Source organism: Tarenaya hassleriana, unplaced genomic scaffold (genome assembly GCF_000463585.1).
Source record: "Tarenaya hassleriana unplaced genomic scaffold, ASM46358v1 Cleome30, whole genome shotgun sequence".
Lineage (NCBI taxonomy): Eukaryota > Viridiplantae > Streptophyta > Magnoliopsida > Brassicales > Cleomaceae > Tarenaya > Tarenaya hassleriana.
The window spans coordinates 332,324-352,718 of NW_010966178.1; the positions used below are offsets into that span (position 1 = coordinate 332,324).

At 38.2% G+C, this 20,395-nt stretch overlaps 2 protein-coding genes and 1 pseudogene across 2 annotated transcripts; 1 reads left to right on the forward strand and 2 right to left on the reverse strand.

Annotated features, from left to right (window-relative positions):
• Nucleotides 1–8,594: 8,594 nt before the first annotated feature.
• On the forward strand, nt 8,595–9,323 carry LOC104820435. The gene is made up of 3 exons (XM_010550878.2): nt 8,595–8,704; nt 8,797–9,006; nt 9,186–9,323. Exons 2-3 carry the CDS (start codon nt 8,806–8,808, stop codon nt 9,321–9,323), a joined length of 339 nt encoding a protein of 112 aa, XP_010549180.1. The 5' UTR covers nt 8,595–8,704; nt 8,797–8,805.
• A 174-nt stretch (nt 9,324–9,497) lies between these two features.
• Nucleotides 9,498–10,867, reverse strand: LOC104820436 (putative F-box protein At3g17480). The gene has a single exon (XM_010550879.2). The coding sequence runs from the start codon at nt 10,603–10,605 to the stop codon at nt 9,505–9,507; it is 1,101 nt and encodes a 366-aa protein (XP_010549181.1). The 5' UTR covers nt 10,606–10,867; the 3' UTR covers nt 9,498–9,504.
• A 91-nt stretch (nt 10,868–10,958) lies between these two features.
• LOC104820269 overlaps nt 10,959–20,395 on the reverse strand; it is a 53,168-nt pseudogene continuing 43,731 nt past the window's right edge.

Here is a 20,395-nt window from a genome sequence, read left to right on the forward strand (position 1 = left end):
AGCCTTCTTTTTGAGATCATGTGTGATGCCAGCGACTATGCTGTAGGAGCAGTTTTGGGTCAGCGGAAGAACAAGCGATTACATGCCATATACTATGCTAGTCGCACACTTGACGACGCTCAGATAAACTACACCACAACCGAGAAGGGGATGCTCGCCATAGTCTATGCTTTCGAAAAGTTTAGGTCTTACCTAGCCGGATCGAAAGTGATAGTCTACACTGATCACGCAACTCTTCTGTACCTTCTGTCCAAGAAATACGCCAAGCCTCGATTCATCAGATGGACTCTTCTGCTATAAGAGTTTGATCTAGAGATCAGTGACAGAAAGGGAACTCAAAATGGTGTAGCAGATCATTTATCACGACTTGAGATTCCGAACCCATTGCCCATCGATGACTCATTGCGAGACGAGTATGTCATGGCCATTTCAGTCCACTCCGAGGCTCTGTGGTATGCAGACTTCGTGAATTATCTGGTGAGTGGGCTGATTCCTCTGGAGCTGAACTACAATGGAAGAAAGAAATTCATTCATGATGTCCGAGATTATTTCTGGGATGAAACTTTCCTTTTTAAGAGAGGAAAAGACGAGATATTTAGGCAATGCAGAAGAGGAGATTCAGAGCGTCCTTGCCCATTGTCATTCTTCTGATTACGCCGGGCATTTTGTTACATCGAAAACCGCTGTGAAGATTTTGCAGGCCGGGTTTTATTGGCCCACACTATTCAGAGATGTACATCAGTTTGTCTTCTCATGCGATGCTTGTCAGAGAATGGGAAACATTTCGCGTAGACATGAGATGCCACAACGGTACATCCTCGAGGTCGAGCCATTCGACGTTTGAGGAATTGACTTCATGAGACCCTTTCCATCATCCTGTGGAAAACGTATACATCTTGGTCGCTGTTGACTACGTCACTAAATGGGTCGAAGCACTAGTAAGTCCGAAGAATGATGCAAAGACAGTGTTTCGGATGTTCAAACGCACCATCTTTCCGAGATTTGGTATACCCCGAGTTGTCATCAGTGATGGTGGAACTCATTTCATCAACCAGGTGATTGAACAACTCCTGAAGAAGTATGGAGTGCGACATCGCATAGCTACTCCGTACCACCCACAGACGAGCGACCAAGTTGAGATATCTAACCGCGAGATCAAGACCATACTCGAAAAGACAGTATCACGCTCGCGAAAGGATTGGTCACATAAGTTGGATGATGCGGTTTGAGCATACAGAACAGCCTTCAAGACTCCCATTGGGATGACTCCGTTCCAGCTCGTTTACGGAAAATCTTTGACCGTAGAACTTGAGCACAAAGCGTTCTGGGTAGTGAAGGCGCTGAACTATGACATGAAGACAACAGCGGAGAAACGCTTTCTACAACTGCATTACCTTGATGAGATCCGTCTTGACGCATATGAGAACGCGAGAATTTACAAGGAACGCACGAAGAAATGACATGATCGTCACATTCTCTGACGATCGTTCAAGGTAAATGACCAAGTCCTTGTTTTCAACTCACATTTGCGTTTATTTCCAGGAAAGCTTAAATTCCGATGGTCCGGTCCATACACGGTGAAAGACGTTTCAAGCCACGGTGTGATTGAGATTTGGGGATGAGACGGAGGATCATTTAAGGTCAATACCCAAAGAGTCAAGCTATACAATCTGGCATTCCCGATCACCGAGAGAGGCATACTTCCTCTCTCTGACCCGTCCGAGAACTGAACGGAGAAGGTCAGGCTCACGACCCTAAACGAGTCCTTGTCGGGAGGGACCCCGATCACATATCCTTTGCGTTTGGTTTGTTTTTATTTTTGTAATATATTGTGTGCGGTTGAATGTTCTTTTAAGGGTCAGATGGAAAACAACCACTCTCAGAAGAAAAAGACCGAAGCTCCATGAGAAAGCTAAGTGTCTCCCTCTTTTCCATTCTTTCCTACATATCATGAGTCTTTCCTCGACCAAAAGGCGAGCTAACACCGAAGACGATGTTCAGTTCAAATTTGGGATTTGGGAGAGAGATTCGATAGTCAATTACATCGATAATCGTATTTTTAAGGTAATATGTACATTTACATAGATATATGCAAAAAAAATCCAATTGTGTGTGTATATATACGTACATGTGTGTGTTTTGAATCGATAGAATTAGATTGTTTGAGATATTTTATGACCCGTATAGAACGAATTGTCGAGGATATTTTGATTCGCTAGATCGATTTTATGATAGAATTAGTTAGAACATGGGGTAAATTCGTATTCAGAATTTCGGAAGGATTTTTACCGTCAAAGTAAAAAAAAAAGATCCCGACACTCCTCTGTCATTATCTCGTTAATGAATATCATTCGGGGACATGAGTGCTCTTAGGCTCGGGTCTAAGTTGTGGGTTGAGAATGTGTATATATGTACATATGTGTGTTTGAAAAAAAAAAAGATTCTGCTCGACAACTTCAACGTCCTAGAAGCACGGGACATATTTTTTTCGGAAGAGTATCAAAAAGAAAAATGAGAATATGAGATATTTGAAAACATGTTTGATAAAGATTGGTCGAAATCCGGAAGAATTCTAAATAACAAACCCCGTCTCTAACTGATATTATCATACAGATTGAGAAGCCGTATAGAATGTCTTTGATTTCGTTCTCGGTTAGGATCATGTTCGATCTCTAATCTATTTCTACGATTCTTTTTAGTATTAATTTTATTCATCAGTTTTTCGGGATTTAGTTTGCTCGATGACGAGCAAAACGTTAAGTTTGGGGGAGTTTGATAATATGTATATATTAATATATTTTTGTATATAATTTTTATTTTATTTCACGAGATTTATATGTTTATAGGTACTATTCGGTATAATTTTACTTTGATTTCGATGTTTTCATATTTTGTAGGAAAGAGCGGAAAACGAGTTTCATCGAGAAATTTTTCAGGAGATTCAGACGAAAATATATGAGCGCGGAATCGATCTGTAAAAAAATAAAAATAAAAATAAAAATAAAAAAATAAAAATAATAAAAATAAAAAATAAAAAATAAAATAAAAAAATAAAAAAATCAACGATGGAACACCATCGTGTCTATATAGTATAATATATATATATATGTGATATTTGTATACATAAATATATGTAAATATATATAATGTGCATGTGTACTAATAAATAAATACTGTGTGTCAGACATATGTTTGCGTGTAACATGTATATGCATATATTTATATAATAAAGTAAGTATATATAAAAATCATAAAAAGAAAACAAACAGAAGAGACGCACTCATTTGGGGATATATCCAATAGACTTTTTTGACCGCTGCATTTCTTTCTATATCCTTCAAAATCTAAATTAAAAAAAAAGTGATTGAACATTGAAAAAGACAGATTAACCCTCATACAAATATACAAAGATGAAAAAGTACTCTATCTAAATTTAAAAAATAAAAATAATCTATTTTTTATTTCTCTCTCCTAGCGATAAAGTATTGTATCTGAATTAAAAAAAAAACTATTTTATCTTCTCTCTCCTACCTCAACCTTACGATCCTCTTTCTCTCTCCTAATTCTCACTATCTCTTCTCTTTTCTTATCGAAATCGTCGATTTCTTTCAAATTTAAGTCTGATTTCTCTGCAGAATCTCCCTCTCTTTAACTCTTTTAAGACTCAAAGAAGAAGAAGAAGCGAAGAAGACAACAAAAAATGGCTTTGACATCAGCCCAATATTCATCTTCATCGGCATCTTTGACCGAGACCAAAAACCGATTACGAATGGCAGAATTAGATGAACACGTGGTAAGTTACTTCTTTTTTTGTGAGATTTGTTGGATTTTGGCAATATTTAATATTGATTGAAGTATTGGGTATTGGGGTTAGGATTTGACGGATAGAAACTTAGGGTTATGTTTTTTGAAATTTCTGAGATTTCAAAATAGATTTTGGGTTTGAAGTTAAGTAATCGATTGTAATATAAAATTTCAAGTTTTGAGTCACATGGATGTATGGGTCGATGTTTGGGTGAACAATGATATGTTGATTTAGGTCACATAATTGTATGGTCACAAAGTGAAAATATCACAGTTTATAGGATGATTTAGCTCACGCGTGGTCACTTGGTCACAGGTTTTATGGTCACATGATATCATGTTTGCATGGTCACATGGTACCGTATTGGCATAGTCACATGGTACCATGTTCATATGGTCACATGGTCACATGGTACCATATTCATATGGTCACATGGTGTCTTGATGACATGGTCACATGGTCTGTTGGTGTCATGGTCACTTGGTTAAATATAATAACATAAAGTCACATTTATTTTCAGAAAATTAAGAGTATACTAAATAAAGAAACGTTTGAAGAAGCACTTCTTTTTTATTTGGAGGAATTGACGTCGTCGAGTTCATGACTTGAAAATTCGTTCAAGAAAGTCTTCTAAGAAGAAGGGAAAAAATCTGATAGATGAAGAATAAGTAGAAGACGAGCGAGCAGAAGAAGAACAAGAACAAGGACAAGGATAAGAAGAACAACTATATGTGATGACAATATCACTAAGATGCGTGAGCAGTTGACAGCCACCATATTTGTTAATGGAAGTGTTCAGAAGTAGAATCAAGAACTAATTTATGTTATAAACTTATTTTTTTTTGTTATGACCTTTTTTTTGTTTATTATAAATCTACAGAATTTTGTGTTATGATATAATGTTTTATGTTTATTTTATATATGAACATATGGGGTGAAAACTATTGAAAGGTAAAAATTTTAGGTTGAAAAATTTTGGAAGAAAAAAAATTTGGGTCAAAAAATATTGGATGCTAAAAAATATGGGTTGAAAATGTTGGGTCCCACCGAAATCAAAGATAAAATGTCAATAGTAACTTTTTTTGTACACTTGGATGAGACTGGGCCCCACAAAAAATATTGCATGTTCAAACTGGGACCCACAGTATTTCGGTCACAATGGGTCACAGTTGGTCACAAGGGTCGATTTAGTAGATTCTTTCAAATGAATCGATCTGAATGTCATCACATCTTCTTTATGCACCATTTTGAACTATAATAATTGAGTTATTCGAATTTTGTGTGCAAAAGTATTTCTCACAAATGTGATACATTAGTGTTCATAGTCTTTTATGAAGAATTTTGAAAATTTTGGTATTTTTATATTACAAACTCATTTTAATGTTTTGTAATTTTGTTATCAACATAATATTTATATTCCTTATACCTTATACCTTATACCAACATACCAAAGCTTGAAAACTACGTTTTCACCTGTATTTACCTTCGTCACTTGGTCACAGGTCACATCCGGTCACAATGGGCACATAGTGTAAAATTGCACATTGGTCACATGCTGGTCACGTGGGACCCAACTACTACTCATATGAGATGAATTATTTACTGTTTTTTTAATATGTAGAATGAAACTAAAGTATTATAACACATTATTTTAATACATTATTATACAAAAGTCTTAATATTTTAGTGTACAGATATAATATAACATTATTATACAATTTATATTTCTTTATTCATTCAAAATTAGGGTTTCTCTCAAACTTTGTTGATGTTGATACTCTTATTGTGACATAGATCCGCTTTTGGACTTTACTAGGACCTGAAAAGCGGTTTTGTTTAGGTCTCTTAATTTTTTGTTTGTCTTCCAATTTCTTTGTACCTTTTATAGCTTTGTTAAATTCTTATACGGGTTTGCAACTATGCAACTTCCAACACTCTTTGGTTTTTCATCACATTTCCTTCTCATTCATATTCTCCATTCTTATTCATTATCCATTTACCATCATACATAAAATATAAAATTGTCCATCTCTCATCTCGTCAATCTATAATAGTTGTAGAAAATATAAATACAAAATACAGATCAATTCGACTATTCTAGACACGGTGACCATGTGACCATTATTACCATTTTTGACTAAGTGACTATGTGATCATATGAACATAGTAATATGTGACCATTATTACCATTCGACCATTTAATTTAAATATATGTGACTATTATTATCAATCCGACTATTATGGAGATCATGTGATCGTGTTATCATGTGAACCTGGTACCTTATGACTATGTGAACATGGTACCATGTGACCATGCAAATCTGGTACCATGCGACCATGCGAATATGGTACCATGTGACCATACGAGCCTGATACCATACAACAAAGGATAAAACTTCACAAATATCACCAAGTAGAAGAAAAGAAGTGGAAAAAATATCATTCTTCATCAAAATAATCCCACAACCATCAATGTATATGAAAAACAATAAGATTTTCGCAATTGATTATTTATTTCTAACTCTTCACTAATTTTTCACTGATTCTACTTTGATTTCGAGCGATTTTGATGAAAAAAATAAGAAGAGAGAGAAACTGCAGGAGAGAGAGAGTGGCCAAATTCGATGAGAGAGAGTGGCAAGAGAGAGAAACTCAAAAAAAGGAGAGAGAAACCGAAAAAGGGAGGAGAGAGAAGAATCCTACATTTAAGGAGGGATATTTTTATTAAAAAAATTATATAATATAATATATTAAGGGTATTTTAGTCATTGTGTATTAAAGAGGGTATTATAGAAGTTGGATTTTTTTTAGGATGAGGGTATGAGTGGATGTTGATGTAGCACATAGAGGGTATAATAGAAGTTGCCCCCACTCATTTGGTATGATTAGCTGCAATTGCCCGACAAATTATCTCCTTGATTGATGCCACTAAGAAAAGAAGAAAAGTCACGGCCACCAATTTCTACCTCCTTAAGTATCAGCAGAGACACATTCGCAGAATGGAGAGGAGGAAGAGTCTGAGAGAGAGATTACGAGTGAATTTCCGAAGAATTCAAGAGGAGTTTTTGGAGCAACACATATTATCAGAGAAGAACAGCTGCAAAAATACTGAGCAATTTCTTTCTCCTATCTTTATTTTACTATGAATCTCTCCTGGATTTTTATTGTTGTTGTTATAATTTCTATGTCTCGTGAGTAATTTTTCTGTCATCGTAGGTTAGAGATTGATAAGGGTTATGTAAAAATTTCGTGTTTGAATCATCTTGAAATTATGGTTTTATGATTTTGATCGAATGAATAGGTTTTAATATTATGAATTATAATGGCCATATGATTTGTTGATTTTTAGAATTTAAATTTGCATAGAGATATGAAATTTAAATTCGGAAATTATTCATTCGGTTAAATGATTTTCGCATCGAGAGATGGTTGCATCATTTAGCAATTGTGATAACAAGCTTAATGATCTTAGAAGTTTCGATTTATTTGGAACCGAGAGGTCGGTAGATTTAAACTCCCGAGATAAGAGGTGAGACTCGAGAGAGTGATCCTCGACAAACGATATTGAATTTCCCAAATCATACCCATAGTTATCGAGATACATCCTTAGAATAAATTTTTATATAACCCGAAAAAATCTCAACACCTACGATGTTTTAAATTGAACTATGAAAACTGTTATTTTGTATTTATTTTAATTTGTGTTTACATTTAGTCATCGTCACTGCCACATAAAATATCACCGTCGACCGAAACCGAGTAAAACTCGTAATTGTATCATTAATGCACATGTGTCCCTGTGATCGACCCTAGAATACTACGATTGACCCGTATATTTACGGTAGTTGTATCTAGGAAATAAAACGAGATTAGATCACACCCTACATCGACATCAGAAGTTATTGCAGAAAACAGGGTACAAGTTCTGAAAATCACTTCAGAAAGGAATCCAGCTGACATCTTGACCAAGACACTACCAATCAGCAAGTTCAACCAGGCGTTGGCATTGCTGAAGGTCACTGGCAGGTAATGTCAGTGGAAACCCTGCCAATGGGTATAAAAGATAGCTTGGTTGCATTCGTTAGTGGGAGAAAAGAGACAGCTAGAGTCTGGTCATTTCAGGCAAGGTGGAGTTTGTAAAGAAAATGCGTGAGATGAGAGACTCCAGCTGGTTTGGAAGGTCATTAAGAGCATTGATGTAATTGAATGTAGGAAGGCTGTTATTTTGGTTATGTATTTGTTAAAGGCTCGAAATCAGAAGCCTCCGAGTACTGTTCATCGTCTTCTTCATTTTTCCTTCCTGTAATTTTCTCTCTAGGTTGTTTTCTCGGGAAAGTTACACTCGAGAGGTGTCGTCTGTTTTCTGATCAACCACTAGTGAATTGCCAAGTTACTTAGTCGAGACGTAGGATCGGTTTGTGATCCGAACTCGTAAAATCCTCTCGTCTCTTTCATTCTCTGTTTTTGCTCTCAATTGCTGGGTTCTGTTGCAATCATCGGAACTGGATTTGAAAGGCAGCGGTACTACATAGATAAATGCTTGAAATATTACCAGTGCGATCTAATAAGCCGGGGCTTGAGATTTAGGTAGGCAAAATATGAAATGAATTGGATAAGGAACATGTGTCATTGGAGTCACTGAATTAATCATTGAGCTGACTAACTATACGGATTAAACAAACTTTCCATGAAGATGAAATATTGTGCAATCCGGGTTTCTGTTAAAATTTTAGGTGCTGTTCAGGAGAATAATGAAAGGAAAGGCCATCATCAAACAAAGTTAAGAAGTCAAGAAGTTCCTTGTCAAGCCGAGGAAATGGGAACATTAGAAGAAACGGCAGTGAAAGGCAGTCCGGTAAAGAAAATGGTTTTTGGTGGTTGAAGCTTCCATATGTTTTGGTACGTATATACTCAGGCTCTCTGTCTTTCTGATTTGTTTACACAGTTTTAGTGTAGTGATAACGAAAGTTCTATACTTTCTTCTTCTTTAGAGAATTCTTATGCGGAGTAATATTGACGAAGAAGTATCTGAGGGTTTCTTTATTATGAGAACGGAATCTGCGGATAAAAATGAGACCGAGAATTCATACGTTGTTGCATTTGAGGATCAAAATGATGCCAGAAACTTCTGTTATCTGCTGGAATCGGTTTTTGAAGATTTAGGTGGTTTTTGCACCGATATTGTTCCTGCATCAACCAAGGTAAATACTCGTACTCTGTAACAAGACGAGAAGAAAACACATTGATAAAGTTCGATCGAAATGTTAACTGCTTAGTCCCAACGGAAATACAATCTCGGCATTTGTTTCCAAGGATTTATGACTACTTTAAAGTTTCTTTTATGTTCTTTTTTTGAATCAAATTGAAAACTTTCCCGCAGGATCTTCTCAAAGAAGTGAGTTTGTCCGGGAAGAAAGTGATCGTTGTGAAGAAGAGGCAGCTCACTTTGTATGCCGGCCAACCATTTGAAGACGTCGAAGGAGCATTGCATTCTTTGATCCAAGAACAACGAATATAGCAGCTGGAGATTTTCACAGACGATTCAGGAAATTGAGAGAAACAGAACATGGGGAAAATATCTTCCAGAGATTTGATGTCATGACAGAACATTGTTATTAGGACATGAAAAAAGGAACAAAACAACTGATGTATAGCTCTGTATTCTTCATCAATGGAAACCGACGTTTGCTTTTGTTGCTTCAAGGAATTGGAACCAAACTCGGAACATAATTGCATGAATGATGCCAATTATGACGTCCATCCCATCTTATGAACCTGCCACCCTCTTCGAAAATGTAAATGGACATTGCCATTATGTCTTCAGTGTATAGAACTAGCGTCTTCCTCTTGTTCTCTTCAACGAAGAAATTCAGTTCCATGAAACCCAAACCAAAGTTATCAACAGTCATGAACTTGCTCCACGATATCCCGATCCCATTTCCAATCTTATTCGTTATCCAAATCCCGATTTTCTTTGCAATGCACTGCTCTAACACCGAGAGCCGGTCTCCTCCTAAAACCGACATGCCCAAGTAACCTGGATAAACATAGTTAAAGGGTAGGTTAGAGAAGGGCTTGAATCTCTCTGTTGCGAAGTCGAAACTTTGGATGAATCCTTGTAGTGTATCTTTCCTCACGGCAATCATATAGGAATTTCCCTTGAATGATACAGCGAGTCCCAGACTTGCAGGAAACCAGTCGAAGAAAGGAACATCAAGAACCCTCCATCTACCCAATGTAAACTCGAAGATTTCAGCTCTTAGATCTGAAACTTGACATCGAGGATGCAACCTTAAGATTTTGTAACCATTGCTGAGTTTGTTGCAGTATCCAAGACTGTATGTAGAATTGCAGTGAACTTGAGCGGATTCTTTTCTCTTAAAAGCATAATGATTTACCGTCCGGATAGATCTCTTCTGCTTCAGAAATGGGTTTGAAACTTCGAGGCCATGGTTCGTGACATATAGCAGCAACCCATCAGAGTGAATTACCCGACATATTTTCCGATCATTTGAAGGAGGATTTCTTGAGGTAAGATCATGGAACTTGAGAGATGAAAGAGCAATGTTGTCGCTGTTATGGTGTATCTCAACATTGATCAACTTGGAGTAAAACGAACGGGGATGCCATAACATGAACTCTTGGGGGGAGGCATGATTGGACAAGTGCTTCTCGATGAATATCAGGTCATGGAACAGAGAGTTCCATTGTTTGCAAACGAATCTGAGTCGTGACAGAAATTTGGTGGGAACCCTCGAGAGTATTTCCTCTTCCAAATCACTTGGGATCTTCAAAGACATCGCTCCTTGTTGTGAATCTTGGGCCAGACAACAAGAAACACGACCTAACTCAAAAGCCCTAGCTCGCCCCTCCTCCTCCTCTTCTTCTTCTTCTTCTTGGAGAAGCAGCCCCCGTCTTCTTGGAATTCTGTGTTTTCAGCCGTTATGTCAACTTTTCAGGTTTCTCAGAGATTGTGACTATATAAAGTCAGCAAGCAATCTTGTTTCTTGATCAGGTTGGTTAAACCAGAAAGTCGTGTCAGCAATCTTTGACAGCTCAGCATCTCCTCCTCCTGTTCAGAAACTTGGTTGGGGGAGAGAATTCAACTTGCATACACTCCTACGTTATATGCCGCATTCATTTAAAAAAAAAAAAAAAAAACTGGGCATCGCCCTGTTTTTCATCACCATGATTTATCATAAGCATATCATGTAAAACTCTGGTTTTACATGAGAGATTTATCAAGAAGAGACGATCTTCATCATGCCTTGTGCGTTAAGCTGCGTCAGATTGGTCTCGCAAAACTTCTGCCATTCTTCTTGTTTGTTTTCTTCTTTCGCTGTGATCTTCTGGTAGACCGAGTTCACAATACTTCTCGCTGCTTCCCTTGCCTCCGGTAACTTGTCATTCAACAAACTTTTCCAGGAGCCGAACCAACCCGAATTCCTCCATATCATCAAGGCCCTTCAAAAGTAACCAGTTACATCAATGGCGTTTAGAAGATCTTATAGATCACAGATCAAGAAGAGGGCCATTCAGGGAAGAAAATTTGGTGGAATGACAGATACCATTTTGGAGATGCAGTTTGAGAGAGAGGCAGCAGCTTTGGCCCGGATACAGAGGTTGTTGTGACAGACGTGACGCTGGAGCTGACACAGAAGAGGCAGAGGAGCTGCCGAACTAGCCATCGGGTTCAGTGCTCTGTCTGCTTCTTCGCACACGAATTTCTTGTCTTGGGAAGCTTTCATCAGCAGCTGAAACATCTGTTTTCAACACCAACTGATTATACCTTTGTGTTAATTCTATGTAATACGAAGAAAAAAACGATACTTCCGATCTTCGAAAAGGATAGTCTACACTGATTTCCCTACATATTTCATTTGCAAAAACACCTCAGATTGAGCTTCCTCAATTATTACAGACTAGTTTCCTGATTTCAGCTTTTGTCCACACAACCCTTCTATTTCAGATACTGTCTGAAACACCCATCTCGGGATTTGTTCACTGATAAATCATATCCGTAAAGCAAAACATCTTATGCCGAAAAACGGGTCGTAATGCTCATCCCCATAACGTTATTAAACAGAGAAGAATTGGAGGAGAAAGTACTTACAGAATGGGCAATAAGAGAGAAGAGTGATGAACTGCGATTCTTCTTGTATTGTTCAGTGACTCACAGACTTTGATCCAATCTTTCGACGCTAGTTCTTCCAATAAACTCTTCGAAAAGATATAGCAAAAGGTCATTAAGCAATTTTTATCAGATTCGTAATCGACAAAACCCTTTCTTTCAGGAGGAAGGGGAAGAACAAAAAATCAAATTTGACGGATCAAAATCTCACCTTTACAATGGATTCAGGATCGGACAAGGATTTGAGATCCTCTGAAGCAATGTAATCACAGACGAATCTGCCGACGGCAGAGGAGGAGGAGCAAGGGGGTTATTTTCGTCATTTACGCCTATCTCTGGATTCTTCGAGAGTTTTGGCAGCTTTTTCTGGCGTTCGTGAGGAACTGGAAGAGTTTTATTGATGATACGCAATGCCATTGAATCTCTGGAAATTGTAGAAATCAGATGGTGTGGGGTTTAGTTTTATAGAGGGGAAAAGTTTGTTCCTTTTTTGGGGAATTTTTAAAATTTAAAGAAAGAAAGCGGACGATCCGATAACTGGTCGTCGGAGATTTTGGCTCCCCAACGGGTCTCGCAATTGCGATTTCAGATGAGCCGGTTCGGTTCGATTCTTGTAATTTGTATACCGACGGCAGAGGAGGAGGAGGAGGAGCAAGGGGGTTATTTTCGTCATTTACGCCTATCTCTAGATTCTTCGAGAGTTTTGGCATTGATGATACGCGATATAATACCCGATTCCCGTATAAATTATTTAAATTATTTTCTGGAATAAAAGGAGGACAAGACAAAAATATAGAGAATATTTCAACGAAGATCTAGAAGAAATCGACACTCGATTTGACTGAAAAATGAGGAAGTTATGAGCAAACGAAAATTAAGTAGAACCTAGAAATTCGGAATTCACTAGTTATTCGAGGTACGAACGTTTTGAGTTTCCAATAATCTATTGATTGGACACGAAAGAGGACGTTCCAAGGAAGATGTAGAAACAAACGGGACTCAATTCGGATAAGAAATGAGTGAGAATGGAGCAATCTAAGTCAGTCGGAACGAACCAGAAATCTCATTTGGTATGATTAGCTGCAATTGCCTGACAAATTATCTCCTTGATTGATGCCACTAAGAAAAGAAGAAAAGTGACGGCCACCGATTTCTACCTCCTTAAGTATCAGCAGAGACACATTCGCAGAAGGGAGAGGAGGAAGAGTCTGAGAGAGAGATTACGAGTGAATTTCCGGAGAATTCAAGAGAAGTTTTTGGAGCAACACATATAATCAGAGAAGAAGAGTTGCAAAAATACTGAGCAATTTCTTTCTCCTGTCTTTATTTTACTATGAATCTCTCCTGGATTTTTATTGTTGTTGTTATAATTTCTATGTCTCGTGAGTAGTCTTTCTGTCATCGTAGGTTAGAGATTTATAAGGGTTATGTAAAAATTTTGTGTTTGAATCATCTTGAAATTATGGTTTTATGATTTGGATCGAATGAATAGATTTTAATATTATGAATTATACTGGCCATATGATTTGTTGGTTTTTAGAATTTAAATTTGCAAAGAGATATGAAATTTAAATTCGGAAATTATTCATTCGGTTAAATGATTTTCGCATCGAGAGATGGTTGCATCATTTAGGAATTGTGATAACAAGCTTAATGATCTTAGGAGTTTCGATTTATTTGGAACCGAGAGGTCGGTAGATTTAAACTCCCGAGATAAGAGGTGAGACTCGAGAGAGTGATCCTCGACAAACGATATTGAATTTCCCAAATCATACCCATAGTTATCGAGATACATCCTTAGAATAAATTTTTACATAACCCGAAAAAATCTCAACACCTACGATGTTTTAAATTGAACTGTGAAAACTGTTATTTTGTATTTATTTTAATTTGTGTTTACATTTAGTCATCGTCACTGCCACATAAAATATCACCGTCGACCGAAACCGAGTAAAACCCGTAATTGTATCATTAATGCCCATCTGTCCCTGTGATCGACCCTAGAATACTACGATTGACCCGTATATTTGCGGTAGTTGTATCTAGGAAATAAAACGAGATTAGATCACACTCTACATTGACATCAGAAGTTATTGCAGAAAACATGGTACAAGTTCTGAAAATCACTTCAGAAAGGAATCCAGCTGACATCTTGACCAAGACACTACCAATCAGCAAGTTCAACCAGGCGTTGGCATTGCTGAAGGTCACTGGCAGGTAATGTCAGTAGAAACCCTGCCAAGGGGTATACAAGATAACTTGGTTGCATTCGTTAGTGGGAGAAAAGAGACAGCTAGAGTCTGGTCATTTCAGGCAAGGTGGAGTTTGTAAAGAAAATGCCTGAGATGAGAGACTCCAGCTGGTTTGGAAGGTCATTAAGAGCATTGATGTAATTGAATGTAGGAAGGCTATTATTTTGGTTATGTATTTGTTAAAGGCTCGAAATCAGAAGCCTCCGAGTATTGTTCATCGTCTTCTTCATTTTTCCTTCCTGTAATTTTCTCTCTGGGTTGTTTTCTCGAGAAAGTTACACTCGAGAGGTGTCGTTTGTTTCCTGATCAACCACTAGTGAATTGCGAGGTTACTTGGCCGAGACGTAGGATCGGTTTGTGATCCGAACTCGTAAAATCCTCTCGTCTCTTTCGTTCTCTGTTTTTGCTCTCAATTGCTGGGTTCTGTTGCAATCATCGGAACTGGATTTGAAAGGCAGCGGTACTACATAGATAAATGCTTGAAATATTACCAGTGTGATCTAATAAGCCAGGGCTTGAGATTTAGGAAGGCAAAATATGAAATGAATTGGATAAGGAACATGTGTCATTGGAGTCACTGAATTAATCATTGAGCTGATTAACTATACAGATTAAACAAACTTTTCCATGAAGATGAAATATTGTGCAATCCGGGTTTCTGTTAAAATTTTAGGTGCTGTTCAGGAGAATACTGAAAGGCCATCATCAAACAAAGTTAAGAAGTCAAGAAGTTCCTTGTCAAGCCGAGGAAATGGGAACATTAGGAGAAACAGCAGTGAAAGGCAGTCCGGTAAAGAAAATGGTTTTTGGTGGTTGAAGCTTCCATATGTTTTGGTACGTATATACTCAGGCTCTCTTCCTTTCTGCTTTGTTTACACAGTTTTAGTGTAGTAATAACGAAAGTTCTATACTTTCTTCTTCTTTAGAGAATTCTTATGCGGAGTAATATTGACGAAGAAGTATCTGAGGGTTTCTTTATTCTGATAACAGAATCTGCGGATAAAAATGAGACCGAGAATTCATACGTTGTTGCATTTGAGGATCAAAATGATGCCAGAAACTTCTGTTATCTGCTGGAATCGGTTTTTGAAGATTTAGGTGGTTTTTGCACCGATATTGTTCCTGCATCAACCAAGGTAAATACTCATACTCTGTAACAAGACGAGAAGAAAACACATTGATAAAGTTCGATCGAAATGTTAACTGCTTAGTCCCAACAGAAATACAATTTCGACATTTGTTTCCAAGGTAAATACTCGTACTCTGTAACAATACAGAGCATTATTTTTCTCAGAATCATCTTCTTTCCTTTCGATCTCACTTTTCTTCAGCCTTCATCAGTTCAATATCAAATTACTCACATGGTATCAGAGCCTCACGGCTGTTGATATCGGTTTTTCGGTTTTGTCTTCTCACTCGTCATTTCCATTGGTCTTTATTTTCGTATCTCGTTTCACTATTCTGTCCAATGGAAACTCTATCTGCAAAAATCATCCATGTGATCCTCACTGGAGACAATTACTTCTACTGGTCTAAGGCAGCCAAAGCGGTGCTCAAGAGTCGTGGCCTTTGGGATCATATCACCCAATCTCAAGCCGAAGAGACTGCCCCAGCTGTTGCCAATGTTGCCGGCCAAACAGAGGCCGAGAATCAAGTGCTTGTTGCACCAGCCCCTCATGCCGGACAGATTCGTGCCGAGAAGAGTAAATGGGTGCAAGAGGATAGTCTTGCACTTGCTATTCTGCAAAGTTCATTGGATTCCAATGTTCTCAAGTCGTTTATCGCACCGGAGACTGCCAAGGAACTATGGGATGCTCTCCAAAGCGTTTACGGTAATGTGACTAACCTTTGTCGCATTTTTGAACTCAAAAAACGCATGTTTGCTTTACAGCAGAATAGAAAATCCTTCAACATCATTCATGGGGAGTTTAGTGCCTATGGACTGAGTTGGAAGAACTTCACCCTCCCACTGTGGATATCAAGGTGTTTAAACAACGTTTGGAAGAAGACAAGGTGTTTTCCATCATTCTCACTCTCGATGGTTCTTACAACGATCTCATATATCATATCCTCCGTCAAGAGCGTCTTCCTAAATACGATGAGGTATGTATGATGATTAAACGTGAAGAAGGAGGACATAATCTTTTTCCAGGTTCAAGTGAGCCTGCTCACTATCGTAAGGCCCCTGCTCCTCTGAATAATGCACTTACTCGTGATCATCGCCCCGTTACTTGTGAGCATTGCAAAAAATCTGGTCACACCCGTGACAAATGTTGGTTGCTTCATCCTTATATGAAGCCGACTCGATTTAAGGAATCGTCTCCCAACCGCGGCCAAGCTTTACAAGCCGAAACTACTACAATGACGTTCACTCTGGATGAGGTTCAAGGATTCAAACAACTTCTCCTTGCCATGAAGGACAAGGAGGCCGGTAATGTATCTTTTCCCACATCTAAAGTTCCCACGACATCACTTATTATAGATTCTGGAGCGACTAATCATATGATTAGCGATTCAAAATTGTTACGTAATATTAAGAAAATGTGTGGTCGTGTTTCCGTAGCAAACGAAAAACACGTTCCTATTGTCGGACAAGGTGATTTGTCCGTTTTTGAGCAGCAAGTACCCGCTTTTCATGTGTCCGATTTTCAGACTAATTTACTCTCGGTTCCCGCTTTTACAAAACAAATCAATTGTTCGGTTATTTTTAATTCTAACAATGTTATTTTTCAGGATATTGAGATAGGTACTTTGCTTGGCAAGGGCACCAAGAAAGACAATCTTTATGTGGTTGACGACTTGTGCTCTAGCTCCGAACACGCTTTTACATCACTTTGGCATGCTCGCCTAGGCCATCCTCACGATAAAGTGCTCAAGTTACTTGTCCCAGACTTGAACTTAGATCACCATATTTGTGAAGCTTGTGTTTTAGGAAAACATCGTCATAGTGTTTTTCCCATTTCTAGTACGGTTTATGAACATTGTTTTGATTTGATTCATTCGGATGTTTGGACTTCTCCTCTTTTTTCCCGTGATAATAATAAATATTTCGTATCGTTTATTGATGAAAAATCAAAATATACATGGCTTTATCTCTTGCCTAATAAAAGTGGTGTGTTCGATGCATTTAAAACTTTTTTTGCCTATGTCTCTAATCATTTTGGTTGTAAGATCAAGACAATTAGAACCAACAACGGTGGAGAATTCACAAGCAAGGTGTTTCATGAGTTTCTTGTGTCCCAAGGAGCACCAACGTATTTGTCCGTACACGCCACAACAAAACGGTGTTGCGGAGAGAAAGAATCGTCATCTTATTGAGGTAGCTCGTACTCTTTTATTTCACCGGAATGTGCCCAAGGTTTATTAGAGTGATGCCGTCACCCTTGCTTGTTATATCATAAACCGACTTCCGACGACAGTGCTGGGCGATCTCTCTCCATTTGAGGTACTTCGACAAACTAGAGACTCTATTTCCCATTTACGAGTGTTCGGTTGCATTTGTTACCCCTTACTTGTAGATGGTGACCGCCACAAATTAGACGAAAAGAGTGTTCGATGTTTGTTTCTCGGCTATCCGGTTGACCAAAAAGGGTTCAAGTGCTTTCACCCGCCAACGAATCGCATGTATATATCTCGTGATGTTGTGTTTCACGAAGATATCTCCTATTTTCCAGCTTTGGAATGGAACAACAGTGCAGATTTAGTTCCTCTCGATCATGTGTCTGTTCCTTCTTTCCAATATGTTTTTGATTCTTCCTCTAATTTAGATACGTGTAACTCACCTCCTCTTGGAGACTTGTCTAGCTCTTCATCTCCTGCAGGCCCAAATCATGTGTCGTTGTCTCCTTCTGCCACAAATGAATCTTCTTCCGCTACGCAACCTAGAAATGATGTTCTCGGTGGATCTGTTCATGGATGTGATGCTCTAGGATGATCATACGATATGAGAACTATGTATGATACGATGTATTTATTGGATGAATGCATTGTTTGTTCATTATTTATTTTGTATATTTGATAAATAATGATATCCATGGATCGTTATGTACGATCCTAAATACTTAGTCGCTTGTCATTGTGGGAGCAATGATGAATTAAGACTAACATGAGGCGTGATGGATGATCATGATGATGATCATGTGTATTGGATACGGATCACGGTCATGAGTACTTGTTTGGAACAAGTGACTGGATGACTCGCGTGAGATTGTCGATTGGATTTTATGCATGACTTGAATCTCACTTGATGGTTCACTTTGGATCCTCAGACCTGAGGTATCTATTGTATCCATCATGACGAGTAATATACTTTGACTGCGTCAAACATCGTCTTTAACCAGATGATTATAAAGGCGTGGCTCGGGTATATTACGAATCATGTAATGGATAGTAGATAGTCAAGACGGAACTTTGTTCCTCTCGAAAGAGAGAGATATCGCTTGGGCCCGTCATAGGAGTGAGACTGTAGAAATGTGTGGCCACACTATAGATGAATGTCATCTATCTCTTACAGTCTACTCGGGATACGACAAAGCATTCGAAATGTGAGTTCGATTATGATATCGTGAGACAAAGAGGATCATCGTTGGAGCTATCTCTGGCTTTTCGGTTAGATCACATCTAACTCCTTCCGATACGGATAATCATAATGTCTTGCTAGAGACCGCTTATGATTTGTAAAGCGAGATTGGATCTCGCGTTTATTGCCGTATTCGAAGGAGCCTAAAGAGTCACACACATATGGGATGGACGTGTATGAACAGGATCGAACGGACGAGAAAAATCGGATTTTTCTCCGTCATTGAGGTCTGGTCCGGAGCTGACCAAAATTTGGTCAGCCCCGGACCAGACAGGGTCGGTCCGACGGACCGAATCCTGGTCCGCCGGATCGCGATCGTTTTCGGAGTGTCGGCAAGATTGAGCTTGGTCCGGCTAACCAAGAGTTGGTCAGCTCCGGACCAAGCGTCTGACCAGTCAACTCCGCGTGTTTTTACACGTCTGGTCCGGCGGATCGGACGTCTGAAACACCAAAGTGTGAAAATCTCGGCTTTTCTTGATGGAAACATGTAGGGAACGCACTTGGCTCATTATTAGTTCGTCCCTTGGCCTCCAGAAGAGCTAAGGTTGATCTGAAACTCTCCCAAGTGTTCTTGAACACTCATACACAAGAGATTGGATCTCTTGAGCTCTAGCAAGCTTGATTCCAAGTGTTGGAATCCATTCCAAGGTGTGGACTGCTCAAGAGGGTGTTGGCTGCTTCAACACCAAGGCTGTGATCAACTAACCGCATCCAGATTGTTAATCAAAGATCAGTTTTTCTCTCAAGAAAGTTCTTCATCGAAAGGTTTGGTCCGTGGGTGTTCAAAATCGTTTTGAACGCTATTTCCGCTGCGTAAACCCGCGGACCAGATCCTAGCACGGTTTTGAACCGGCGGTCTAGGATCCTGTGTGACCCAGCATCTGTTTCCAGCAGCCCAGCTGGTTCGTCGTTCCCCACTGCTGGACCAGCCCCACCTCTACTCAACCTTCCGGATCACGAAGCCTCTAACGCCATCGCAGTGTTGGTTTAGTGCTCTATGATGTACTGTTTATGAGCTTTATTCAGATACATTTGATGTATTGATACTTTCTACGGTTTTATGAGATTTATACATACAAATACACATAAATATAATATATGTATATATAAAATTTATATTTATATGTAAATACTCGTATATTTATACGTACAAATACATAGATACATATATATACGTATATGTTTAGTGACGCAATTGCGTCACTATATCTGTATTTTATTATTTATACGTATAAACATACAAATATTTATATATAAGTATATATTTTACATATACGTATATATATGTATCTATGTATTTGTACGTATAAATATACGAGTATTTACATATAAATATAAATTTTATATATACATATATTATATTTATGTGTATTTGTATGTATAAATATACGGATATATATATAAAACGTATATTTTATGTATACGTATATATTATATATATGTGTATACTAAACTCCCTAGTCTTGTGTCATTATGGGAATGATGACATAATAAAACTAGTATGATGTGTGATTGATGATCATATAGATGATCATAGGTATTGGATACGATCACAATCATAGGTATTCGTTGGAGAACGGAATACTGGATTGACCCGCATGAGATTGTCACATGGACTAGCGTCATGA